General features: G+C 50.4%; 1 protein-coding gene across 5 annotated transcripts in view; it reads left to right on the top strand.

Moving 5' to 3' along the window:
- Window positions 1-27,843, top strand: part of ZDHHC14 (zinc finger DHHC-type palmitoyltransferase 14) — a 274,356-nt gene that overhangs the window by 208,838 nt on the left and 37,675 nt on the right. For 4 of the 5 annotated variants that reach the window (XM_021086474.2, XM_021086517.2, XM_021086478.2 and 1 more), the window contains exons 4-5: window positions 19,231-19,368; window positions 22,559-22,607. In XM_021086474.2, coding sequence (XP_020942133.1) covers window positions 19,231-19,368; window positions 22,559-22,607 — 187 coding nt within the window. The remainder of the gene's footprint in view (window positions 1-19,230; window positions 19,369-22,558; window positions 22,608-27,843) is intronic. The other variant, XM_021086493.2, reaches the window with a different exon arrangement.

Here is a 27,843-nt window from a genome sequence, read left to right as displayed (position 1 = left end):
TTAAGAACCTAGTACCCATGAAAAATATAATTTTTTTTTCTTTTTAGGGCTGCACCTGTGGCATATGGAAGTTCCCAGGCTAGGGGTTGAATCAGAGCTGCAGCTGCCGGCCTCCACCACAGCCCATGGCAACGTCGGATCCTTAACCCACCAAGCGAGGCCAGGGATTGAACCCACATCCTCACGGATACTAGTTGAAATGGTTTCTGCCACACCACAATGGGATATTATCTTTTTGATTAAAGAAGTGAAAATACATAGAGACAATTTATACTAAAATAACTTCCATTTTAGTGACACCATGATGTATGGCTTTTGACTTTTGGAGATAGTTCTATGTATGTTATCTCATTTGCTGCTCGCAAACAGCCTGTGCATGAGGTGGAAAGTATTCCCCCCCCCCCCCATTTGCTGTTCACTCAGATTCAGAGAGAGCAGGGACTGTCTGTGGTCACACAGCAAGACTCTAGCAGCTGGAACCAGAAGGCAGCTTCCCAGCCCCTGTGTGAAAGTTCATAAACCACGGACTTAGAGCAGAGGGAAACTCAGGTGGGCGTGAAAGTCAGCAGCAGGTGGACAAGTAAGACCTTGACAGGAGAGAAAAGGTAATAATTTCTACCCCAGGCTGGGAGAAACCCTGATCATCCAACAACCTGTGTCCTCCATGAGCGAGGCTCTGGCCCACACACGGTCACCAGCCTTGAAAACCTTAGAAAAGCTGCAGGAGGAGGAGGGGAGGGGTCTGGCACGACCTGGTCGGGCCCAAGCAGAGTCACAAGGAAGCTCATCAAGCTAGTGGTTCCCCAGGGTTATCAGGCTGACAAGATACGATCTCTGTGTAAGTACTTCAGAGTCTTAAAAATCTCTCGTAGATGCTCATGAAGATTCTATTCCCTCCTGAAATTATTCTGCCCGAGCGCCCTGGTTTCTGTGTAACAGAGCTTCTCTGTTCCTTGGATCAGGCCTCCTCCCCAGCAGTCCTGTTAGTCCTCTGAGGTCCCAGGGCAGAGATGAAGGGTTCGGCAGGTATCAGAAAGCTGAGGGGAGGCAGCAACTCGAATGGGAGCGGCGAGCCTCCAGTGGGAGGAAGGGTTCCATGATCTACGCCATGGCCGGACAGAGAAAGTTCCCCAAAGGGCCCAGGGCAGGAGATCAGATACTGTGAGGGCAGTAGCAGAACCGCGGCCCCGAGGCAGGCGGCAGCTTACTTCCTGGGCCCAACCCCCCCAAGGACGAGCCTGCCCAGGGGCCTGGCCTTGCCTCTCAGGTTTGCTTAGAGCAGAGGTTCCTGCCCTGGGCGCCAGGGATGGGATGCAAAGAGTCCATGAGCTTGGGTGGAGAAACTGACATCTTTGTCACACTAACCTCTACATGAAATTTAATATTTCCTTCAGTTGTGGACACAGGCCTCAAACCACTTTAGTCACCACCCGAAGCCACAGACTTTTCATCTGACGTTACAGACATGGCCGATAAACCAGAAGATCCTTCACACTTGCGCCTGTTTTGAGTCATCGATAAAATAGAGCGCTTGGTATTTAGCATAGGAATAAGTAAGCATTATTTTTCTGTCTCGCAACTTTTAAACTATTTAGAAAATACTTATTATTGCTTTCTTTTGTCACCCTATGTATGTATTTAACATTCTGGGAAGGGTCCATGGCTTCACGGGGCTGCTTACAGTGTTCATGGCACACAAGCTAGGCTAAGAACGCTGGTTAAATCTTGTTTATAGACTCTGTGGTTGTTAGAAAATAGACTCCTTAAGATGTCAGGTAACATCTCTCCACCCCAATCAAATTGGTGTTGATTTTTTTTTAATAATAGTAACATTTATTTCGAGAATGCCAATTTTTTTTTCATTTTTTAGTTTTATTGATGTGTAGTTGATTTATAATGGAAATGCCATTTTTTAAAGTTTCTTTTTTTAAAAAAAGAAAAACTATACTGAGCTTGTCCTTCCTCTCTTTCTTCCTCTTTCACTTTCAACCCAGACACAGGTGTGCAGCGCACGCGCGTGCATGCACACACACACACACACACACACACACACCCACACAGCTTCCTGTGGTGGGCAGACAGGCCTAGACCACCCACCCAGGGTGCCTGCCAAGCCCGGTGTCCAGCCTGCTCCGAATTCTTGGTTATTTTCTGGTAGCATCTGTGCCGCCCTCTTATTACACAGTAGAGAAAAGAGCTCAGGGCTGGATGAGGGCTGTTCCCAGCCCCTCCTGCCTCACCTCTGTGTTCCCGGATAAATAGAACCCGTCTTAAAAATTGTTAAGAATTCATTCTTTCCCATTGTTCATGGCTCAATCCTTTTATGCTACTGAGAAATATTGGGAAGAAAAGAACCCTTGGCGCAGTTAAAGAAATTTAAATTTTTCCACAAAAGATAACACAACACTGTCTGCAGTGTAAAGCCAAGATTGTTTCCAAGCCCCACAAGGATTTTTAATGGTTTGTATCACATACCTTTTGGTAGAAAGCAGAAAAAACTAGATAGTGTTACAGAGCATACCCTCGACTTTTGTGCATTCAGTTCACCACACTATCCTAGCAGAGCCGTGTACCATTTATTGTGCGACAGAAATAACCAGTTTTCTGCCAAGCCCTTTGTGCCTGAAAAACCATTGCCTGTTACCAACTGATTTATGGGTTTGTTTTTCAGTCCAATAAAATGAACCAAAAATGCGTTTTTTGGAGTTGCCATTGTGGCACAGCGGACATGAACCCAACTAGTATCCGTGAGGATGTGGATTCGACCCCTGGCCTCACTCAGTGGGTCGGGGATCCGGCGTTGCTGTGAGCTGTGGTGTGGGTCTCAGAAGCAGGTTGGATCTCACGTCGCCGTGGCTATGGTGCAGGCCGGCAGCTGTAGCTCCAATTCAGCCCCTAGCCTGGGAGCTTCCATATGCCACAAGTGCGGCCCTTTATAAAAAGCCCCAAAAATGCATTTTTACATCTTTGATCATGCTGAATATTTGCTGCAGGACAGGAAATCACCAGCATATGTGCCTGGGATTCTTACGATGCTGTGCTCAAGGAAGCAGGGAACTTCTAAGTGAGAAACCCCTTAGGGCTGCATACATGGCCACATCGGCGCTGCATTCACTCGCCTGTTTCAGGTGTACCTTCTGACTGTGGCGTGTGTGTCAGGCTCTATGCTGGGCAGGCCCCGGGAGATGCTGGCGACGGTGATCAGCTCAGCCCTGCCCCCAGAGCCTCCTACTGAGGGCCACACAGAGGCTAACAGGCACCTGTGGTACAGCGTCATGTGGGAGTGTACAGGAGAGATTCCCAGCCTGGAAGGTTAGATTCCTAGAGGGAAGCAGGTGAACAGGAGGACGACCTGGGCAGAGGCCCGGGGCAGCAGGAGGCCAGCAGACTAGAGGAAGTGGCTGGTGTGGAGACTGCGGCAGAGGAGGCAGGACGTGAGCAGATGCCTTCCACGCCACGCTCAGGGCTTCCCGTCTTACCCCAAGGGCCAGGGACAGTGGAGTGGCCTTATCAACCATGTGTGTCAGGAAGTGCCCTCTGTCTGCACTGCAGAGAGTGAACTGGAGGGCAGTAAGACGGGGCCAAGGAGGCAGGTGGGAGGGCCGCTGCCGAGGGACAGAGGCAGATGACAGCCCCGGCTAAGCTGGTAGCCATGGAGACGGAGGCGGGGCTGGATCCCAGAAATCCCGGAGGAGGAAGCCACAGGACTCAGTGCTTCATTAAGCTCATGAAGTTGGGGCAAAAAAGAGTGAGCGCTTATCTGAGCCCATGATTGTTTCCCCACATTCGAGAATTCATGCTTTTAGAGAGAAATGGAGTTCAGATATTTCTGGTGAATCATGACATGATGACTTGAGTCTATAAAAGTGCGTAACTCAGTTAACCAGCGCAGCCCTCTGGCTCCTAGTTCAGAACTCGATCTGCAGCACCTTAAACGTGAGGAAAGTGACGACAGCTTCAGGAACCCGGGACGGAGCATCGGTGTGTCCCGCTGTGAGTGGTTGGCTGGTGTCCCTGACATCAGACACAAAGAAGAGAAAAGGGGACTGAGAGAAAAGAAGTGCTAGAATATAATAGAGGGAGAACTACAGAAGGGAAGGGGCAAGAAAGGCAAACGTGGAGAGGAAGCGAGAGGTAGCCAGGTGCGCATGGCCCCGAAGGTGCCGAAGGGGAGGCATCTGGGGCGAGAGGACGCAGAGCCGGGAGGCTGAGGACAAAGGCTGGACTTGGGCCCAGTGCGTCAGTGAGCAGTGAGGAAGGAGAGCCTACCTCCAGATGGCAGGGGACAGGCAAGGGGACCCCAGAGGTACATCCAGCCTGGACCAGGCCAGTCTAGACCTGCTGCCTGAAGGACTTCAGCAGTTCCTTGGAGAGAAAAACTGACATTTGTAGAACTTTTGCCCATAACTTCGCAGGGTAAGTCCTGGCAGCGCTCTTTGCAGAGGGGGCTTCAGACATCCCCAACAGACTCCTCTGCTGGCATCGTGGAGGCCCAAGGAATGACCCAGCCCTCTTCTGTGTCCTTATCTGCAGGCAGCTGACCTGGGTGGATCCTACCCTAGTCAAGAATCTAGATCTAGAGTGGGAACAGTCAGGGAAACTGCCTGTCCCTGAAGGTTCAGTGAGCCTCGCGTAGTTCACGTCACCTTGCGAGCCTCACAACAGCCCCAGGAGGCAGGGGTGGAGGGAGTGTCTGCACACACCAATGAGAAATGGCAGGCAAGGTTGGCTCACGCCCTGCAAAGCGGGGGCTGCCGTCACAGCCCTCTCCAAGCAGCTCTGCCCGTCACAGGACTGGGTCCCGGCCTGTCAAGTTCAGACCCACCCTTTGGCACAGGTCCCGTTAGCCGGGCTCTCAGGCCGAGTGTGCAAAGCCGGGATGCTGACATGCTCATCTTCAGCATGACTCAGTCTCCAGGGGCCAGAGCCCACCCACCATGCACAGCTGGCCCTTTCTCCCTGTGGTCGAACTACTTGGGAGCTAATTCATAGTCAGAAGGCTACTTTATAAACATTGAATGAGTACTGTAACCATTGTGGGGAGCAGAACTCGCATGGCCAGCCCCACAGGGCTTTCCGGTTACTTGGGTCAGATACTGTCGTGTAAGACCAGGAGCCGTTCATATGAGCCCTTTAGAAAAATGCTTTGTGGAGTTCCCAATGGGGCTCAGTGGTAACAAACCTGACTAGTATCCATGAGGACACAGGTTCGATCCCTGGCCTTGCTCAGTGGGTTAAGGATCCAGCATTGCTGTGAGCTGTGGTATAGGTCACAGACGTGGCTGGATCCCACATTGCTGTGGCTGTGGCTGTGGCTGTGGCCAGCAGCTGCAGCTCGGATTCAACCCCTAACCTGGGAACTTTCATATGCCATGGGTGTGGCCCTAAAAAGCAAAGAAAAAAAATGCTTTGTTAGAAGAGCCTAATAATTTTAAATAATACATTTAAAGTTAATTTTAAAACACACGTCCTTTCTCATTCTGTGCATTTATCTAAGTATTTAAAAACCTATTTCAACAAAAGAAAAAGACTGTTTGACGTGTTCTTTTGGAAAATGCCTTTCCAGCAGGAAAGTCTCAGCAACAGAATCTCCAGGGCATCAAGGCGTACTTTGGCCTGTCCTGGATTACTGCCAGGAGATTGAACCACAGGGGCAGTGCACACAGGCCTTCTAATGTGAAGGTGACTTGGACCTAAGCCAGGGGAAAGTGATCTTTGGCTGCGGTTTGATGTTTGTCTGACCAAGAGGGGTCACCTCGTTTCTGCCCATAATTGTCAACCTGCAGCCCTGCTTCAGAAATACTTTTCTTCAATACCCAGAAAAGCCACAAGCAATTACTTGGTGAAAGCCTGCTTCTGTTTGTCTCAGTCTGCCCACAAACGCGCCTCTTTAGCTGGCTGTGTCTCCCTTGTGTGTGTGGCTTCTGGCTTCGTGTCTCTGGGGACCGTGTGCTCATCTCCGTTCTTACTGCCTTTTTGCCTTCCTGAAGGCTGTCTGTCTGTCTCTCTCAGGTTTATGTTTCCAGCTCAGGCCTCTCCTCAGAGCTCCAGACTTGCCCTTGCTCTCCGGGCATCTCCCCTGGGGGAGCTCAGAGCCGCCCCCCCATCAGCGTTCCCCTGGGACCCCCACCTCACTAAGTGCTAGCACCACCTGTTGGTTGCACAAGGCAAGCACCTGATGGTCACATTTAGCTCCTTCCTCCCCATTCTTCCCTAAACGCCACCAGGCTCTGTACATTTTCTTCCTGGGTGGGTGCTCTCGCGTGGCCTGCTGGAAGCTACCCTCATCTCTCACCTTGCCTGGGCGGGGGGCTCGCCATCCATTCCTCTCCCCATCCAGTGAAATCCCCGACAGAATCTGATCACACTGCCTCCTTAAAGGTGCTTTCCTGCTGGTGGCTCCTAGGAAGGAGGGCAGCATCCTTCACCCGGCCCACAAGCTTCACACCCCACCCACCTCCAGCTCTGCGGTACCACACGCCCCACTGCCCAGGCTCCAGCCCCGAGGGCCTCCTCTCAGCTCCTGGAAAAGGCCTCAGTCTTCTCCACAAACTCCTGCCCACCTCTCAGGACTCCGGGGAGGTTCCTGGGGAAGCACCACCCCCCATGGCTTTCTGTGCGTGGCCTTCACAGCTCTGACAGGGGTCATCCCTCTGCAGGCTCATTCAGTGAGAGTCGCTGCCCCGGGGACATGCAGGCTCCAAGAGAGCAGCCCTGTCTCTCTCGCACCGTGTGTTCCCAGTGACCTGCACCTTGCCTGGCCTGCAGCTGCTCCGTCAGCAGGGACTGAAGGAGGGAGGAAGGGAGGAGAAAAAGAGAACTGGATATTCCTCCGCCTGTATTTGCCTTCATCTCTCCATGTTACCTTTTTCTCTTAAAAAAAAAGGTCATTACTTTTTTAGCTCAGTGACTAGGTTAGTGTTCTCAACCTGAATAAAAAAGTTTCCTTCCAGGAGTTCACTTGTGGCCCAGTGGGTTAAGGAGCTGGTGGTGTTACTGCTGTGGCTCTGGTTGCGGCTGTGGTACAAATTCTACCCCTGGCCCAGGAACTTCCACATGCCGTGGGCACGGCCAAAAAAAAAGAAAAAATTTTCCTTTCCCCAATCTAATAAAACTCACAGCTCCCCCTCTCAAGCCTCCCAACAGTACAAATAAAGATTTTCAGACTCCAAGAGAAATGATAAGAATTTCTAATTAAGTCTGATCAGGAACTAGTACCTGGGATACAGTGGGAGGGTGGAAATGACAATTAAAAATGATTCATGATGTATTCAGGCCTCTTACAACTAAAGTTTATACATATATTTAGTCACTCAACAACTATTTGAGGACCTATCAGGTGCCCCGGCTACAAATTTGAATAAAGTAGTAGCTTTCAACCTTTTGCCCCCTGCAGTTCACAGTAAGAAATGTATTTTAGGAGTTCCCGTTGTGGCTCAGAGGAAATGAACCCGACTGGTATGCACGAGGTTGTGGGTTTGATCCCTGGCCCCACTTGGTGGATTAAGGATCCAGCATTGCCATGAGCTGTGGCGTAGGTCAAAGATGCAGCTTGGATCTGATGTCGCTGTTGCTGGGGCTGTGGTGTAGGCCGGCATCTACAACTCTGATTTGACCCCTCGCCTGGGAACTTCCATACGCCTCAGGTGAGGCAAGGAAGGAAGGAAGGGAGGGAGGGAAAGATGCATTTTACATTGGGGCTCAATGTACATAAATACTCAGATAACGTTTCATGAATCAATACTTGAAATGCTCCAGTGTTTTGTTTTATTCTTCTTTATAATGCTGATCATGATCAGCTAAAGGAATTTGATGCCCCACTGCTTGATCACAGCCCTTAGTTTGGAAAACTGAATAAAACATAGGTCCTTCCTGTGTGTAAAGCAGCTCCTGCCCTGGGGGCTGAAGACTGGCAGTTATGCTGGGTGAGCAGAGTGCCAGCCTCAGGCAGGGCTGGGGTTTGGGGTGTGTACCCAAGGATGGCACATTGAACGGGACAGTCCTGCCTGCTTGCCCTCAAGAACAACTCAGCCCCCAAAACAGCTGTTACAGTTAGTCGCTTCACTTTCAGCAAACTAAACCAATGGGTCAACCATTCTTAACAAAGAACAGTGTGCGGGAAGCTGTGTATAAACTGCCGTGCGTGAGCGCACAAGGGTGAGGGGGACCGCCGGACACATCAAATTTAAATGAAACTAAATCAGAGCATTAAAAAAAATAAAAAGAAGGTTAAGAAGCGGCGCTCTAGAGGTTAACAAACAGAGCTTGCGGTCTTCGTAGGCGACCGCGGCCGAGCAGGTGTGCAGTGCTGGCGCTGCTCCTCCGCCTGCCCCACACGACGGCCCTTCTCTAACCCCTCCTGTCCCGCCTGGCCCAGGCCAGCGGAGCCCCAGGAGCCCTCCCCACTGGCGGGGGCTCGGAGCTTGGTCGCTAGCAAGTGTCGGCTGGGAGGGTCTTTCTCCTTGCCCAAGGCTCTCGTTTGGAAGGGGATGTTAGCGGGCTGTGAACTCTAACTCCCGCTTCGCCGCCGCTTCCTCGCTGTACTTGACCTTTAGCAGCCCTGAGTCCTTCCAGGAGACCGTCTAGACATTAAGCGGCCACAGGTTAGAAAACCACATTCCCAGGCCAAAAGCAGTTAACCGGGCGTGCATGTGTAGGACCCAAGGCTGATTTAATGTTCTGCTCTCACCATCTTGAAATTCTGCGTCATTAAAACTTTTTTTTTATCAACATGTAGTTGATTTACCAAGTTCTGTCAATGTCTGCTGTACAGCAAAGGGACCCAGTCATACCTATCTATACATTCTTTTTCTCCTATGATCTTCCCTCATGCTCTATCACAAAGTAATTTTTTAATAAGATGCCCTAGACTTTCCGTTTGCAATGAGCCCCCCAGATGCCGTAGCGGGTCCTGACCATTAGATAGAAAATTTGGCCTCTTCTTTTGAAAGCCTGTGTTTTAGAAAAGTAATTAACGATCCACGGACTAGACTGTGGTGACTCAGTGAAGGCTGGCAGGCTTTGTACAAACGATAGCAACAAACAAGAAAACAGCACACTATATTTAGAGTCTGAGATGTCTGCTGACCCAGTTCTGGTGGGGGAGTAATTACGTGGTACTGGGTAGTCTCTGAGCCCTGCAGAGCCATCAGTTAGCTCTGGGCCTCACCTGCAGAGTTCTGGGCCAGTTTTTAGAGTTTCTACTTGGGAGGCCCGTCAGCACTTCCTAATTTGTATAGGGTATACACAATTGACTTCAATTCTTGAAAAATTTTGTTTAGCCATATGGTCTTAATATTTGAGTGGGAAAGAACCATTAATAGCATACCCAACTGCTGAGGCCCAGAAACCTGCCTGGGTTCCATCATGAAGGAGGCATTTAGGATTAAGACTTCAGACTCCATTGCCTTCGAAAATCCAGTGTCCTGGAGTTCCCATTGTGACTCATCAGGTTATGAACCCGGATGGTATCCATGAGGGTGTGTGTTTGATCCCTGGCCTCACTCAGTGTGTTAAGGAACCGGCATTCCCATGAGCTGCAGTGTAGGTCACAGATGCAGCTGGGATCTGGTGTTACTATGGTGGCTGTGGCTGTGACCGGCAGCTATAGCTCTCATTCGACCCCTTGCCTGAGAACTTCCATATGCCATGGCTTTGGCCTCTAAAACGCAAAAAAAAATAAGAATGCAGTGTCTTTTCAACAATGCACCACCAGCACTGCAATATCACACGTATTAGGATCTTAATTTGGGACTGCTTAAAACAAGTAAACATTTACTAGCTGATTTTAGGGATTTTTTGGGTTTTTTTGGGGGGGGTTGTTTGTTTTGTTTTGATTTTGGTGCTTGTAAGCAGTGGGCCATTTTAGAAAATGGAATATAATGAGGGAACCAAACTATAAAACAAATAGAGGTCTGTCTGCTCTAGTAGAAGGGCGGGGGCGGGAAGGCAGGGGTTCCCAGCACCCAAGGAGCTCACTTTGGAGTCACGTTACTCCGCAGTCATCAGGGCTCTGGCAGCAGGAGCCGCCCAGGGAATACAAGCAGAGGGTTGCCGTGGCCTTGTTTCTTCGGGGGCCCCTGTGACAGCAGTGTGGAGGACAGACCGACGGGGTGACCCAGGGAGGTTTCGCAGTGGTTCAGTAAAGAGGTGACGGGGCCTACGCTGTCTGCAGCTGCAGCAGCCCCCAGAGGCAGAAGCAGGAGCATAGGACAGATAGCAGGAATAATACGGTGAACAGAACTGTCGCTCAGCTGGATGGGACGGATGGGAGCCAAGGGTGGTGATGAAAGCTTGCGCCACCTTGGCCAGCTAACGAGGTGCATGGGGGCGCCATTTACTAAGAAAAGGCGGGTTAGTGAGGAGGGTGTATCAGGGAGCCTGATGAATCCAGCCTAGGCCCCTAGGAGTGAGAGGTGTTGGTGGGACAGTCAGGTGGAAACGTCTAGCAGGCAGTTGGAAAGATGGTACAAACTCTCCTAAGGAAAATACCTCAGTGAAAAGTATAAGGGCCCAAGCGTGACCCTCAGATGTGCCTTGGACCTGAGAGGAAGGATTGGGGTCACTCCCCCCACCACCCTCCCAAGTCTGGAGGTTGGCAGTAGATCTCCAAACCTTGAACTTGAAAGGACAATGGGATGGTGGAGTCAAGGGCACAGGCCCCAGAGTACCACCCAGGCAGCTGGAGAAGCAGGACTGCAGGGCGCTGAACATCTGTGTAGAGTTAGTGTGCTATGAGAATTCTGGAAAGCCCTACAGGCAACTTCCTAGTGTCCAACACCCCTAATGCGGCCATCTGAGTCTAGCTTTACTTCTGCTCTGTATCAACCGCGGGGCAGTGGGAGTTCCTATTGTGGCTCAGTGGTCAGGTTCCAGTATCCATGAGGATGAGGGTTTGATCCCTGGCCTCGCTCAGTGGGTTAAGGATCTGGCATTGCCACAAGCGTCGGTGTAGGTTGCAGATGTGGCTCAGATCTGGCCTGGCTGTGGCTGTGGTGTAGGCCAGCAGCTGCATCTCCAATTTGACCCTTAGCCTGGGAACCTTCATCTGCCAGGTGTGGCCCTGAAAAGAGAAAGAAAACAAAATAAAAACAGTGGGGTGGGACTTGTCTGCAGAGAGCTGGCCTGAGCCCTAGGCCCTGACTCTGAGAGGGCCAGGCAGGGGCGCCCAAGGGTCTCTGGCCATGCCCACCTTCTAGAAATGGGAAACTGGGGACAGTTAAGAGCACTGTAAGCATAAATATCACCCACATAAAAATATTCCCTGCCGGGGACTGTCAGAACACATATTGAAGAAGGGTCAGAGGGGAGCGTGTGCCCCCCTCTCTCCCATCCAGCATCTGTCCACGTGATCTCTTAACACAGGCTGTGTATGTAATTGCATCACCAGGTGAGATGTTATGTGGGTAAATATACAAGGCACAATACATATCTGTGTTCCTTTCCTTGACCTGGTCTTATATTTTAATACTACCAGTAATATAGTTGGGTCTACAGTTTCAACTTAAGAAAAATGAAATGTCTAAAGTTTTGCAAGGAGGTTTCCTGCTGGATAAATTCTCACTATTTTGGACACATCACAGTTTGCTCTTTAAGGGAACTGTCATCAGTTTCATTGAGCTGTTGTGTCCCGCTCATAGACCAGTTCTCTGCGCCTTAGATGGTGTAGATTCTTTACTGCAAGATCACAGAAGCAGGCTTACTTTGGAAAAGCATGCCCATCAGAAGTATAATTTTTCAATTTTGTGTTGTCATCAAAAGGTTTTGAAAGGCCTTAGAACTGTTGGCTTTTCATGAGTATAACGACCCCATGAGATAACTCAGACCTGAAAACTTCATCTTGAGGATAAATTGCCAGGCTTCAAAAAACATGGTAACTGGCCATGACAGAGCATCTGTCTGGAAAGTGTGGGGCCAGTGGGGAAAGCACCGAGTAGTCCTAGAAGCAGAGGCCCAGACGCAGCTCAGAGGAGCCCTGGGACTGTGGCAGTTGCATTTGGCCCAGAGACTCACTTCCTTCGTCGCCTGTTCTGGGGAGTCTGTGCTGCCCGCATTGGAGGCTCAGTGTGGGGTGAGGTAAAGCATGTGAACTGTACTGAAAACCAGAAAGCCCTGCAGATGTTTAAGCCACTATGATGTAAGGTGGTATTGACACTGACGTCAAGGGCTGGAATTTCTAGAGAGGAATGGAGTCTAGAGAATCCTAGAGAAGGAGGGGTCTTGGTGGTCAGCATGAGCTTGTTTTTCAGATTCAGAAGATAATTGTTTTATCTTGGGGAAGATGAAGGAACGCCGGGGCCTGGTTTCCAGCCCCGTAGCTAGGATCTGGCATTGCTGTGGCTTGGCTGTGGTGTAGGCCAGCGGCAACAGCTCCGATTAGACCCCTAGCCTGGGAACCTCCATATGCCTCAGGCATGGCCCTAGAAAAGACAAAAAGATCAAAAACAAACAAAAAGAAATATAAGAAGTTGCCCTTTTGAAGAGCTGAAGGGACCTTGTTTGTTGCCCAAGGAGACTCGGCACTGTGCCAGGTGATGGCGAAGCCAGGATGGGAGACACAGGAGACCGTGGGGGTGGAGGAGGGGGTGTGGTCCAAGGTTAGGTTGTAGTGTAAAGGAAACAATAGGTCTGCATTTACTTACTGGTTTTACATTGAAAAGTTCTAGTTTTTTGATAAATAGAGCTACAGTGTGCAGAATCTTCATTTATAGGACATTGACAAGGACTCAAGACCAGAAACTACACAGGTGCTAATAAAACACAGAGTCACTTTACATTCAATTTTACAGCTCAAAGGGGTCTGAGAGCTTATTTAATCCAACTTTTTACACATAAAGAAACTAAGCCCCCATACGGAAGAGATGTATTAATACTCCAAGGCCACAGAGTTAGTTAATATGATTTCTTGATTTTTGTTTCTTCATAAAATTAAACAGAACTCATTTTCAGGAAGGGAGCTAAGAAGCCTTCCCGATACGTCCCTTTGCCCTTCGCCCCAAATAGCCATCGCCAAGCCCCATAATGCCAGTATATAGTGTTTGCTAAGGAGTGTGGTCAGGTCTGTATGTCTCCATAAGTTTTCAGAAACTTCTCATGTTCACTTTGCTGAGAATGAGGCCATCTTTTCATGGGTTCGAGTAGCTCTTGATTGAAGGTGGGCACCCAGGCACGAGCTTCTCTGCGTCCTGCAGAGGTTGGATGCCTGGATCCAGAAGAAGCCCAAGGAGCCACCGACACCTCGGCCAGTTGCCGTGTGGCCAAGGTCCATTCTTGTTCCCCCTGCTGATGTGCTGTGCCTAGAGCTGCAGGTGCCCAAGTGTGCTGCCCCAGGAGGGAGGGGACAGGGCCTCAGGCCCACCTGGCACAGCGACCAGCAGGGAACTGGCACAGGAGGCAGGAACAGTTGGTGTGAAGAGTTCAGATTAATACCTGGTTCCAATGCCAACTCCTCCACCTGCACATTCCTCCTCTGTGAAATGGGCACGGAAGCATCACCCTCACCAAGTTTAGTGAGAATAAAGTGACACAATTCATGTGAAATACTTAGCACAAGGTCTGGCACATAGCAAGGACTCAGTAAAGTTTGGGTAAAAGTGAGAAGAGCTCCCATTGTGACTCAGTGGGTTAAAAACTCAACATAGTGTCCGTGAGGATGCAGGTTTGATCCCCGGCCTCACTCAGTGGTTAAGAATCTGGCTTTGCCTCAAACAGTGGCGTAGGTCGCAGATGCAGCTTGGATCCGGTGTTCCCGTGGCTGTAGCACGGGCCTCAGCTGCAGCTCTGATTCCTGGCCTGAGACCTTCCATATGCCGCAGGTGCAGCCGTAAAATAAATAAATAGTGAAGGGGGGATGGAGTAAGAGGGTGAGGTCGCTTTCCAGAAATCTCACCAGTCATTGAACACAGTAGCAAGGCTATTATTACTTAGAGTTTCCCAAAAGAGGAGCACGACTTATTTAGTGTCTAAGAATACGGTCCTCTAATACTTTAGCTAGTTTCATTGTAAACGTTCCTGTTATATAATTTTTAGAATCACGTGGGAGTCATAAAGGTCAAGTGACAATATGTGCCCCTATATCTCAACTGTCATCATTCTAAAGATGCTAAAGATACCTCATAAGGCAACATCTTTCTAATTTCGGAGGTAAAAAGTCCTAGGTTTAAAGAAAAAGTAATTTTCCACTTCATACCTTTAAAAACATTTAACTTAATTTAAATGTGATTAACATATAAATGAGAAGTTCTACATTTCAGTTTTCACAGGATTCTCAAGATAACTTTGGAGAAAGAAGTTGGGACTATTATTCCCCAAGCCCAGGACCGCTGTATGAAAAACCCAGAACTGCTTGGCCTGGGGATATGATTTTATTTCTCTTTTGAGGGCCTGTCTTCTGGGAGATTTCAAATTCTTAAAACATTTTCAAACACTTTTATTCTTTTTTCTGGCAACCTTCAAGCACAACTTTGCAAAAATGTTTCCCTTCGTATTTTCCTTACTGTTCCTGTGGATTTTTCTGTCCCTGTCCAGTTTTCATGCATCTCCACTCCTCCTTACTTTGAAGGCTTCTTACTCATACTCAGTCTCTCCTGGAACTCAGACCTGCCTTTCTTTAATCAGAGGAGAGGCCTCAGGTCAGCCCTGGGGTTCCTCACCTGGCTCAGTGGCGCCCCCTCTGAAAAGTGTGGGGATAGCCCTGATTCGATGGAGCTCTCCTCAAGGATAAATGAAGTAATGACGGAACAGGCGCCCAGGGAACGGTAGCTTTAATCACCAGTAATACTACTCTTTTCATTAGTATTTAGAGTTTGGGGTTAGCAAAATAGGACCATAACTCATGAGCACTTTCCAGTGTCTCCACCTGGGGACCGGGAGCGGGGGTCACGCGGAAGCCTACCAAAGGCGATGCGAGGGCATTTCTCTATCGGCCTCGTGCACGTTTGTCGAGTGCATGCTGCATGCCAGGGCTGGGACGGTGACCAGAAATGATTTCTCACCTCAACGCCTCACCTGGGGAAGGAGAGGAAAACAGATCCTCAAATCTCACCAGGGCAGCAGGTGCTAACGACGGTGTTCGCAGGGCGCCGCCGCTGGCGGACTCGGACCTCGCATCATTTTACAGAAATTTCTAGGTTTATCACCCCACCCGCACCCCACGCCCACGTTCCATTTGCTTCCCCCCAGGCTCTGTCCCCCGTGCAGCACAGCGGAGCACGCACCCCCAGCAGCCTGCTTTAGGGAAGGGCTCCTCATTCTTTTGAAAGGAACCCTCCAGGAGTTCCCGTCGTGGCGCAGTGCTTAACGAATCCGACTAGGAACCATGAGGTTGCGGGTTCGATCCCTGCCCTTGCTCAGTGGGTCAAGGTTCTGGCGTTGTCGTGAGCTGTGGTGTAGGTCGCAGACGCGGCTCGGATCCTGCGTTGCTGTGGCTCTGGCATAGGCTGGCAGCTACAGCTCCGATTCGACCCCTAGCCCGGGAACCTCCATATGCCGCAGGAGCGGCCCAAGAAATGGCAAAAAGACAAAAAATAAATAAATAAATAAATAAATGAAAGGAACCCTCCAGAGCTGCTGAGTGTGGAGACCACTCCCCTCCAGCAGGATCCAACCTCAGCGTCAAGGGATTTACAACAAGTCCCGAGCTGTTTCTGAAAGAACCTCCCACCACACACCCCTCACCCCACCCCGAGGATCTCGGACACCCGTTCAGTTTCTCCGCAGGGCAGGCACGCAGGCTGCGCTCTCGTGAGAGGTGTTGAAACTTCGCAGACGTGCGGCTGTGCGCAGCGGTGCTGCGCGCTGGGGCCCCTCCTCTCGCGTTCTTCCTCTGCCAGTCACTGCCCCACTCGGTCCCTGGGAGCCACCCCGTGTGCCAGCTTGTGCCCGCTCTCCTCTCTTCTTCCCTGGAAGCAGTTCTCTGTTGAGAAGGGCCCCAGGCGGCCCCTGAGTGGAGCCAGTGAGGGCAGGGTGGGCACCCCTGCCCCGTTTCTGCTGTGACCCATCGGGAAGGGTGCTATGTGCAGCCAGCATCGCGACAGAGCAGACTGGCTTTCTAAATTCGGATTTCCTCTCTTAGAGGCTCATTCTCTAGGTCTGAGGAATATTCTGGATGGTGAAAATAGTGTCCTTGCCAAACAAGAGGAGGGACTCCTAGAAGCCTTGGGGCACCATGCTGTCCCTTCTCAGTGGTCCCGGCGCTTGATGTGGTGCTGGGCTCGAGGGAAACGCTCCTCACAGGCGACCTGGCGGTTCATGGGCGAGAGTCTAGATAGAGGCAGGTGGAGCCGGACCCCAGGTGTGAACAGTGTGACCCTGAAATGTCCTCGTGGTTGTATGAGGGTTTATTTAGTCCTCTGATGAATATTTATTAAAGGCTTAGAGTAGAGTGGGCAGACAAAAACAAATAAGATGATTTTAGGTAAGGTGGGTGAAGGTGCCAATGGCTGTTCTGACTTCATCTGTCTAAAGTTGGGGGTAAAGGAGTTCCACCCCCACCCCCAGGAAGAGAAGACGGCAGCACAGCCCCCAGGAGCGGATCCACCCCCGTACCCAAGTAGGGAAGCAGGAGGAGGGTGCTGGTTGGGGATGTAAGGAGACTGGGAGGCGTACGTGAGAATAAGGGGCTCTGAGCTCCTTTAGTCCACAGAAATGCCCACCGAACTCTCGGGCTCATGTACCACTTCCTATTCAACCATCACAAAGAAAAGCATGAAAACCGTTGAGTGGAAGCAGTTCTCAGTGAGCCCACGTTGTCAGTGGGATTTTTGGTCAGCCGAGAAAAATTTTTCCATAAGATAAGTGGCAGCAGCTTTCAGCTTAGTGCCACCAGAGAGCCAGGCATTTGCACCCATTCCTGAGACATCGCTGGTTTCCCAAGAAGCCCCCAGGCAGCCCCCACCCATCCAAGGGTCTCGTGCCCGCCTTCTATTGCTTTCTTCCCGTAGCAGCTCTGCCTCCCTCGGGAGAGCACAGAATCCCAGTTCAGCTGACAGTAAACTTTCTAAGCTAAAAATACAGCTCCCACCCACCCCCATAGAAATGATTGCCCTGAGCCATAAAAGACCTTGGTTCTTGGCGTGGGGAGGGGAGGGAGTCCGCTGTGTGGCTTCTGCCTCCTGAGCCCTGACGTCTCCTCTGCGGTGGGGAGCCTCACTTTAGTGAGGAGGCTCCCCATTTGGAGACCAGCTCTCACAGCTGGTGCCAGAGGTTCCAACCTAAGCTGTGCGTCTGTGCCGCCAGCCCCCCACTTTCCAGCCTCATTTTCCATAGGCAGGCATCAAGAAGAAAAGCCGTTTCTCCAAGTGACAGCCTCAAGTCTTAGGAAAATTCGGCTGATTGTGACTTCTCTTTTTGCGTGTTCCGTATGGACCTCTCCACTGTACAGTCTCCATGAATCAGGGACTTGGGGAAATGAAGTGGTTTTTATATGGGAATTAACGTTTCCAGCTGCGTGGGGTTGGCAGGCCATGTTAAAATGGAACTCACACGGACACCCCAGCAGGAGTTGCTTTCCTTTGAATGTCAGCCTCTTATAGGCCATCAGGTTGTCACCAGGCTGGTGTGCTCTGACCTTTCCCTTTGGGTGACCTCTGCTCAGTCTGGCTGCCGCATGTGGATATCACTTGCGGACAATGGGCAATCTTCTGCCACTGTCTCCAGGCGTCCTCGTGCCCTTTTCAGGAAATAAGTTTGCACCTGACATAAAATATGAGTGATTTATGATAGGTGCCCAGAAAGAAATGAAGCACTGCCTTGCATAACTTTATAGTATTTTATTTACATAGTCCACCTCATACAACTCTCTCTGTACGTTTTCAACCCACAGATAGACAGATAAGACATGAAAATTGGGTAGAAGCTAAGCTTGGATAAGAGCCCAAGTGGAAGACTTGGCCAATGGCTAGCGTTTTCCTCCTCATCCCGCGGCAGGCAGTCTGATGGGAGTGGGTGTGTTGGAATGGCAGGCTAGATAGGCCTCTCGAATAGATCAGCTGAATAGGAAGCCCTTTGACATTCCTTGCAACGGGAAGAACAAATCACAAATGCGTTACAGAAATTCCCAAGGTGAAATTCCCAAGGTAACAAGGAATAAAATATAAAAATGCTGAAAGCCAGGGGGTTCCCGTTGTGGCTCAGTGGTAACAAACCCTACTAGTATCCATGAGAATGCAGGTTTGATCCCTGGCCCGCACCGTGAGTTAAGGATCTGGCTTTGCTGTGGCTGTGGTGTAGGCTACCATCTGCAGCTCTGATTCGACCCCTAGCCTGGGAACTTCCATATGCCATGGATGCAGCCCTAAAAATATAAAAAAATAAAAATAAATTAAAAATGCCCAAAGCCAGCCCTCTGTCATTGATGAAGTGCTCCAGGCAGCTTGTGCACTGGGATCAGCCCTGAGAAAGACCTGTCCTCAAGTCTAGTTCCACTGCTTCTGAGCTGTACAACCCCTGTAGGCAGTCTCCCATCTAAGTTTGCTCATCTGTAAAATAGGGCAGCAGCGTTTTCCTCACAGGATGGTTTCAAGGCCAAATGTATTGATGTAAATGACATCTCTTGATAAACTATAAAGCACAGCATCCTGGTTTTTTTTAAATGCTTTCCCAGACAGCCTTTAATTCCACAAGACTCTATATGGTATCTTTGTTTTACAGGTAAGGAAGCTGAGAATTGTGGGTTAAAAGATCAGGTGTATTATGTTACTTGAAGATCATAGATCACTTTTAAAAAATGATGTCAGTTGTCCTATGACTAAGTATTGAAATAGCAAAGACATTTCTTAGAAAACAACTGTAACTGAGATGGGAGAACAAGGGATTGTCCTTCTGTCCTCTCCCAGGCCCCTAGTGATCTCTCTCTGTGGCCACTTACCCATGAGAGATGGTCACTCAGGACCACACACCCCTGAAAGGCTGAGCCCCAGCCCGGTCCAGCCCAGCCATTACCATCAGAAGTAAGATTATTCTGTGAACCTAAGAGATTTCTTGTACAAAAGGGGGAAATCGGTCCATTCCTATTGTAATGACAATAGAATGCATGCTTTTTGTTTTTTCAAAGCTCTCTTGAAAGAATAATTATGTTCTTGAAATGCCTTATTGTTAGGCATTTCTCTGAGTGGTGAATGTGTATCCTTCTGTTATATTATCAGCGTATTGGGGGTGGAGGGGGGCTCCCTCAAGTGAAGACGTTTCATTAATTGATTTCCTTTTTTTTTTTTTTTCTGCCTCTCATTTCAGAACGGTTTGATCACCACTGTCCCTGGGTAGGCAACTGTGTGGGGAAAAGAAACTACAGATTTTTTTATATGTTTATTTTATCTCTGTCTTTCCTGACAGTCTTTATATTTGCATTCGTTATCACCCACGTCACTCTTCGTAAGTATGCTGGCGAGACCAGATTACGTATGTAACCGTTTGCCTGACTTTAGTTTTCTGTTTTAGTTTCTCCGTCATTTCGGGTCTCTCTTTCTTCTCTCTCCCCTTCTCCCTGCCCCCGCCTCCCGTCCAGCCCCGGCCCCTTCTCATTTCTCAGCTCACACCCCCTGCACCCCAACCCTTGCTCCAGCCTTGTGACCTGATTTTCTCTTCTGCTAAGGACTCTCCAGGAAAAACATGTCCACATTTTCATGAAGGATGATGTGCTGTCAGGATATCTATCGAATAACAGAGCTTTTTTTAAAAAAATGTGAAATCCACTTAAGCAGATTTTCCTCCCTAAAAAGAAGAAAAAAAAAAAAAAAGAGGCTAAAGATTGAGCTTTCTTATACACAAATCTATAGATATTAAAGATAGACATTTGATAAGCTATAATTATCTGCTGGAACCTTGGCAAACTACCCCGGGCATATGAAGGAAGCAACTTTATTAAAAATGAAGTTTGGATATGAATGACTTCAATATATGTTTGTCAAAGCGATTGCCATTTGTCATTCCCCTTCCAAAGGTCATAACGTTGAATTTCTTCTGTCTCTTGGCCCCTCCCTTTGCTATAATAGGGAGTGAGGAGAAGAAAGCTGTTTGGCTTTGACCTGTAACTGTGAGCCTGTAACCTTCCATTACACTGCCGTTAGTGACGTGAAAGACCGGCCCTGCCTGCAGGCTCCTCAAGTACCACCACCTGTTAGCAAGTGCAGAGCCACTCTCTGGAAGGTTTCTGGACGCAGGCCTCACTTTCTTCCCTGCAGTAGCGCTGAAACCACAGTTTGCTAAGGCTGAAGTTAGATCCGCAGATCCTACCCCCCCTGCTGGAGCGGGGTTGGGGGGGTTATGTGGGAGCTGGGGATGCGGGAGGTATGAAAGGGTCACGTTAGTTCTCTGTAAATATTGGTCAATTTTGGACATTAATGGACTCTCCCAAATGTGCATAAGCATCTTAGATCCTAGTTCCCATTCTTTCTGACTGAAATCCCTTCATCTGAATGTGACACAAATTCATAATACATGCTCGAGAGCCATAACTTGGTAGGATGGCAAGAAGAGGATGAACGTTGGTTAGAGACCCCTTCCCCTCGTTCACACCGCCTGGCAAGGATGCCCCCGGGGCTCTTCCAAGGCACCTGTCCTATTTTGAGAATCTCAAAATGGCCAAAATGTAACTAGGATCCTATCTATATATTAATAGACAATAGAAGTAGTTGTACAATGAGAGAAGAAAGAAGTATGCCGATACTCCAGCTTAGTTATGACACCACAGAACAGTCTTTAAACATTACATCTTCTATCATCTAGAACAACTTCAAAATGCCTTTATATACGTACATACACATACAGACATATGTATATATACATATATGTATAATGTATAGAATCTCATTGTGTTTATGGCCATGCCCTTACCTGCATTCTGGACATCAAGCAGTTTTTATGTGTTCAGCCACACGCAAACTCTAGGCGCGTTCGCACGCGTGCGCGCGCGCGCGCACACACACACACACACACACACGGTGAAGCTGGCCATAGTTGCATTGTGATGGACACTTCGCTGTCATTTCCTCTAAAGTTTTACTCACCCTGGTTTCAGCAAAATAGAGTTTCCTGTGGTTTCTGCCGATACAAAAAAGCGTTCAGAATTTATCTCCCTGCAAGTTCCCCAACTATTTTGGAGGTTTTCCTCTCCCTGGTCCTGCACCCCCGACAGCCCCCACAGGACAGCCCCACCCGAGGCCCCACATGCCTTCAGGAAGGACAGAGGTCTTGCCTGACTCTGCGATCCCTTGAGGTTCTGGAAGCCTTGGCAAAGGCAGAGGGCTGTTTGAGAGCAGCCGGGAGGCTGTCCCCTGAGTTCTCCCAGCAGGGACGTGGGCTCTGAGAGGAGACACAGGACGGGACAGGGCAGGGCAGCTGGGGAGGAGTCCTGTTTTCACAGAGATCTCTGGGAAGGTGGCCTCTGGATTTCCTCCCGAGAAAGGAGCGTTTGGGAAGGTGGCACCATTGGGTTCAGTAGGGAAAGGACAAAGCATTGCTTCCCATCCCTTCTTTTGCCTCCAGATTGTGTTTGCTCTGGGCTCCGCAGGGTGTCCACCTGCAGGCCCTGCTCTCCTGGCCTCGCAGCAGGGAAGGGGCACCTTAAGCTTTCCTGTAGTTCTCCCACGGGTTGGCACCCTGGCGCATGGCACATCCCCAAGCTGCGTGGTGGCCAGTGGGTGCAGAGAGGAGGGGGAGGGGCCGCAGAGGAGAGGGAAGCTTGAGGAAGAGCTGGAGCCGTCCCACCCTCGGCCTCCCCAGAGCAGACCTGGCTTCCAGGTACACAGAGGGAGCCAGGCCCCCACCCCCCAAGCCCACATTGCGCCTCGCCAAGCAGACGTCGCTCGCACATGCTCTGGAACTGGTCCCATGGCACCCATTCCCCCCCCATGCCCCTCCCATCTCACTGCCACCAAGGGCCAGATTATGTCCCCAGAACACGTGGACCCAGCCCTGCCACCCCAAGATGAGAGCACCCATAGCTCCTCCCAAATGGGCTTCTCTTTTAAAAGGCATAATGGCGATACATAAAGTAAGAATTGCTTCTCGTCAGATATGTCTTTACTCAGGCCCCGAAGAAATGTTTTCCTGAACAGTTAGAGCAGAGTAAAATGTCTCCAACCCGAAAGAGTCAGTAATAAACTTCAGCTTTACGAGTCTGTTTACCCTGGGTGCAGAGAAGGGTGTCTTTCACATGTACGTGGCCTGGTTTATAGGACGCCCAGGGTCAGGAGTTAACAAACTTTTAGGAAAACAGGGTTTCCTAAGAGAAAAACGGCACACCGGGTTTTGTTTTCCTATCAAAATGAGGAAAGCAGAGGCGTAATCAGAACCATTTGGGAAAGGCTGCAGACACCCCTCTGCTCTCAGTGAATAAATACCCTGCGGATGTTGGATCTACTTATGAATCTGCCATTTCCTTGTTGAATAACTTCAGTGGGATCTCGGTCTCTGATCGGGATACTGGGGGCTGTAAGCACAACAAAACGTAATTATTTAATTGATCGGTAGACATCTCTTGTTTTCATGTAGATGAGAGAGCTTTCAGGCCGTTTGCTGCAGGTGGACGTGTAAACACTAAATTTGGGTTTCCTTCCCGCAGGTTCACAGCAAGCGGGATTCCTAAACGCCCTCAAGGACAGTCCTGCAAGATATCCTTTCCGGTGTTGTTGACAGTGCTGGCGCGCTGGGGCTCGGGCTGGCCTCCCCTCAGTTACCTCTTCATCTGTGCTTGGCTCTCCACATAAATCGCGTCCCTTGGCCTTCTGTAAAGCATCCAGAGAATTCCCTGATGTTCACTCGCATGAGTAACAGCCTCTGAAGGCTTCACCTCCAGTGACTCATTGAGCCTTGCTTAAATCGAGGTGCTCTTTAGCTAGACAGCTGAGTGTGAATTCTTCCCCCGCCCAGAAAACCCACGCCGATGTGCATGAACTCAGGCTGGTTGGAGAAGTCAGGCTGCGTTCCAGCTGACTTCACTTTGACCAGCAGGCGGGTCCCTTCTCAGTGCAGTCACCAGATGGGGATCCTCTGACTCCGTGTGGGTTCTGTCTGGGGACGCGGTTGGGCATTCCTGTGGGCAGCGTGGATGACCCTGCGCTTAGTTCTAGGAACGGAACACCTTCGCGGAGCCCTGAATGGGCTAAATGGTCAGTCTCGAGTCATTAGGACTAGTCCCATCCCCCCAAACAGTATATATGGGCCATAGTACTTTGAACTTCTTAGAAGAAAAATGTTTACCCATTAAGTGCTTGAATGAGTTGTCACTCCCTCCCCTGTCCCCCTAGATGTGACACTAATTGGTATAGAGTTGGACAGCCAGACCCAACACCTGGCACCACCTGGAACCTAGCTCTCTTTCTTCATCATACAACAGCTAGGGTGGACTTGACCTCCCTGTTACTCCCAGGAGTAGCCTTCACCTTGTGGTAGAGAATTCTTAAAGAATAAAGTCGGCTAAGGTATATATATCGTGCATATCATTTAGCTGTAAAAATAAACCAGCCACCCATGTCCCTGGAAGCTGGCGTGTGTGTGTGTGTGTGTGTGTTAGTATTTGGCCAGACCTAAAAGTACATGGTTTATATATCTATAGATATATATTCACCTAATGTAACATGTCTCCTTCGTGGCACCTCTGTGTTTATGGGCAGCACGAAATGTGGGTTGCAAATATAGATTCTGTCGCCAGCTGCTAACCTTAAAAAGAGGACAGGGACATATGAAGATGTATAAAAAAGTCTTGGAGAATACATTTCACAGGTATGTTCTATCTTCTCTTAATGGTCTGAGAAGGGAGGGTTATAGCTAGAAGTTGGCCAGAAGACATCGATGGCTGCTTAAAAGCCGATCTCGTGGGCAGTGCCACCCTCCGTTTCGCTCCCCGACCCTGCCAGGGTGACCACCCTCCACCAGCATCACCTCTGTGTCCTTCGGCTTTCAGGTCATGTTACTTTGGCATATGTGACCTTGTCTTTTCTTGTCTTTTTGTCCCAGTCTTTCAGGAAAACAGTTCCATCATCAAAACATCCTGGTCTTATTAAGTTTTACGAATGCAACTCAGAGCTGGAATGAGGTCTGGGCTGACGGCTGGAATGCTTTCTGAAGCCTCAGGCGTGTGGCAGCCTCAGCCCCCTCCCCTCTGTCCCCTGAGCCCTGTGTCTGTGCTGGACACCTGTGCAGCCTCTCAGACAGTGGCCAGCGTCAGTGACAAGACTCCCTCAGCTGGGAGGGAGGAGCAGGGCTGACCTGAGGCCTGGGGCATCTCAGCTGTCTGTTCTGCTGCTCAACACATCACCTTTGTCACCTCTGGGCACTGGGCTCTCCCTCCAGCAGAGAGGAGCTGGGTGTGGTTGGCTTTGTGGCTGCCAGGTCTCCCAGTGTCTGCTCCCAACCTCTCAGCTCGAATATAATCCCAGAGGGGTCACAGGTAGGACAGGTGTCAAGTCCTGGTCTTGGGTGAAAGTCTTTTTGTTCCTCCTCTACCATAATTAATGATGAGGTCTTGGGTCCTTTTCTTTTAACTCTTTCATGTCTCAATTTTTTGACCAAGAATAGTCTAAAACTTGGCCATACTAGGCTGACAAAATCAATTAAATGGAACACGAGTGAGAACACTCAGTGCCAAAGCGTTGCTTTCGTGCATGGAGGGAGTGATTTCAAAGAGGCTTCTTTTTGTGGCAGTACATGGGATGGGCAGGCTCCACCAGGACATTCTTCTAGAACGCACACGTCTGCCCGTTCCCGTGCTCGGGCTGTGCTCAGTCTGTGTAATCAAGAGCACTGTGTTCCCCACGGAGGAGACGAATGCTGCCCCGAGAAGGCATGACGGGCTGTTTGGGTGGCGCGCCGACCTTGCCGGAGGAGCTGTTGGTGTGGAAGGGGAGGAAGGAGAGAAACGCTTTTGTTTGGTTCTGAGCAAATTTGAGGTTATTTTCTTTGAAAAATCATTCTCCGGTAGAGGTAAATTCAGGCCCCTGACAGCCTCCAGACCCCGCTGCTGGGCACCCTGGCACTTCCCAGCCAGGGCCTTTCCTGGCACTGCTCTGGCACATGCAGGCTCTATTAGCTTCCTGTTGCTGCTGTAACAAATAGCTACACATGTAGAGGCTTCAAGCAACTTAAATGTTTTATCCCCCAGGTCTGTCGGTCAGACGTCTGTAGACTCGGCTGATTTCTGCTCTGGGTCCAGAGCTGAAGCCAAGGTGTCCCCAACCTGGATTCTTCTCTGAAGTCTCAGGGGAGAATCCGCTTCGGCTCATTCGGGTGGTTGACCAGACGCCTGGAGTAGAGACCGAGGGCCCCTTCCTTGCTCGGGTCCCGGACTCCTGGCTCCCTTCCTCGTCAAGGCCAGCAGCAGGGATCAGCTTCCTCTCACACGCTGGGTCTCTCCTGTCCCTCCCGCTCACGCCTCTGACCGCAGCCAGAAAGGCTCTCTGCTTCTCTAAAGTGGCCCCTGGGGATCGTCCGGGAAAATCTCCCCAAGTCCATGGCCTTCAGTCTACAAATTCCCTTTTGCCATGGGGATGGCGTATTCACAGCTGCCAGGGATTAGGGCATCTCTGGGGAGGCCATTGTCTGCGCGGTGGGCCTTCAGCGGGGAGATGCCCCAGGAATCTGGCACTCGAGCACAGGGGCTCTGAGAGGGTTTCTCCCTAAACCCCTCCGGGAAGCTCACTAGAATCCAGTCACTTCTGAGGCAGCTGTCTTCCCTCCCTTTCCTTTCTGTTAATCTAGGAGAGGGTGGGAGACAAAAATGGATGGGCTGCAAATATACACACACACACACACACACACACACACACGTGTGTGTGCCCATGTGGAAGAATACACATCTACATATATGTATGCGTGTACGTGTGTTAGACATAGACGTCTTGTGTATGTACATAGATGCACACACGTGTGTATTATCGTGTGTGCACGTATAGAGGAATATGTACACGCACACCTGTGTTATGTGTGTACACGTACACCTCCTGCCGTGCGTTCAGGTTGAACACGTCATCAGAACGCCCGTGAAGCTTGGTTGAACTAGCCGATGCTTCACAGTCGACAGGTTGTTCTCTAACTTTGCGCCTGATGATGACTGGGTCCCACTTGGCTCTGTGGCACCTCCCATTCCTCTGTCATGCTGGGCTCCTGTCTAGGAAAGGCGACCTACAGCTCAAGCCAGTGTATCCCCAGCCAACATCCAGACCCTCTGATAAAACCCCTCCATTTCCCTCCTGGAGAAAAGCAGAACCAAGAGCCAGGCGCTGGAAGAACGTGAGGCAAACTGCCCATGTGTGAGGGAGGAACGGGGAGGTGACAGGAGCAGCCTGGCAAAGCCCCCAACGTGGCTCTTCATTCTTTTTGAAAGTGGTGAAGAATTTCCGGAATGTCAGACATAGCTCTACACTAAAGTGAGGTGCTGGGCTTTTTAATTACCAAGCACAAGGAATTTTTTATGCCTGCCTCTGTCACCCCTCCGCAGGTCAGTGCTGTGAAGACCTAAAGCTTGGATTTCCCACCAGGTGTTTTCTGTTTGAAATATGTGCTTTGGAGAAGATTCCCCTTGTTGAGTGAGCTTGTTAAGAAGTGCTGCGTTCTGGTGCTTTAGCACACACTCGTATTCCAGAAGAAAAAGTATGCTTTAGGTTCTACGGACCCGCATGAAACCAGCAGGGCTTTAGGAGAAGGGCGTCCACCAGCCCATTCAAGAAGTCAGCCAGGGGTCCAGGGGATGGTGTCTGCTTCCAGCCGCAGCAAGGCCGGGAGGGGCCGAAGGAGAAGCAGGTAAGAAGGAGGGGAAGGGGCAGGGAAGGGATGTGGCCGTTGGCTCTGGCTCTGGCAGGCACGTGGGCCTCCCTGGGGTGGAGGAAGGGGAGGGACGCTGGCCGCCAGGGTCCCCCTTGGCAGGAGCACGTCCAGCCTGAGAGCCCCTGGCCCATCCTCCCTCCTCTCCTCCCTGCTGCCTATGCTGGCTCCCCGCGACCCATGGCCGTTTCCTCACTTTCATCTCTGCCTCAGAGAAGCACAGGCAGTGGGCTGCAGGCTCCTGGGGTTCAGTGGGCAGAAGCCCCCGGCCTTCCCCAGGGAAAGAGACGGAAAGGGACTCTTAAAGGACGGCCAGGCAGGTCCGGCGAGGGAGTCCACTCGGCATCTGCTTCCCTCAAAATCATCATACTAAAAGCCCACCTCGTGCAAAACCTGCCAGGGTTACGTAGTCTAGAACAATCCACCAGCCCTGAGCTTCAAAGCACATCAACCAAAGGGGCCAGAGCAGCGATAGGGGTGGGGTGGGGGTGTAGCCGTCACAGCACACACCTGCGGATGACAAGGTCTGGACTTGACTCTGGCTTCTTCAAAGCAGAAGAAGTCATAAGTGACAGAAATGGCCTACTGTGCACTGGGGGTGGGGGTGGGTTCCGAAAGGAGGCCAAACCTCCTGCAGGGAAGTCAGGAGGCTTGGGGGGCTTGGAAAGGTGGGTTCTAACAGCACGGAGCGGGGAGTGGGTGCCTGCGGGGCTGTGGTTCACTCCCTCACTCAGCAAGGTTTGCAGGGCGGAGTCCCTGGGCATAAGGGTGTCAGCATCCTGATGCTCACACATAGCGGGGACGGCGAGGGGGCTGTGACACCTGAGCCCTGATTGGGGGCACAGGTCAGGACCCATCGCTCCTGGGAAGGTGGCTGCTGACAACTCGGAGAACCTGCGAAGGAGCAGGTGGCTGCTTCTACTGGACGCTGGGAAGCAGCTAAGATTTTTGACGGGTGACTGATGTCACCAAGTTGCTTTTTGTTCTGGTGTAAGAATTTCTCACCTTGGGAGTTCTCGTTGTGGCTCAGCAGTAACGAATCCAACTAGTATTCATGAGGGCACAAGTTTGATCCCTGGCCTCGCTCGG

Source organism: Sus scrofa, chromosome 1 (assembly GCF_054392235.1).
Source record: "Sus scrofa isolate SSC_HxYL_T2T_F1_AM1 chromosome 1, Sscrofa_HxYL_maternal_Yorkshire_Landrace_v2.0, whole genome shotgun sequence".
Classification (NCBI taxonomy): Eukaryota; Metazoa; Chordata; class Mammalia; order Artiodactyla; family Suidae; genus Sus; species Sus scrofa.
The sequence above is the reverse complement of the archived record's forward strand: the minus strand, read 5'-3'. Positions and strand labels throughout refer to the sequence as shown.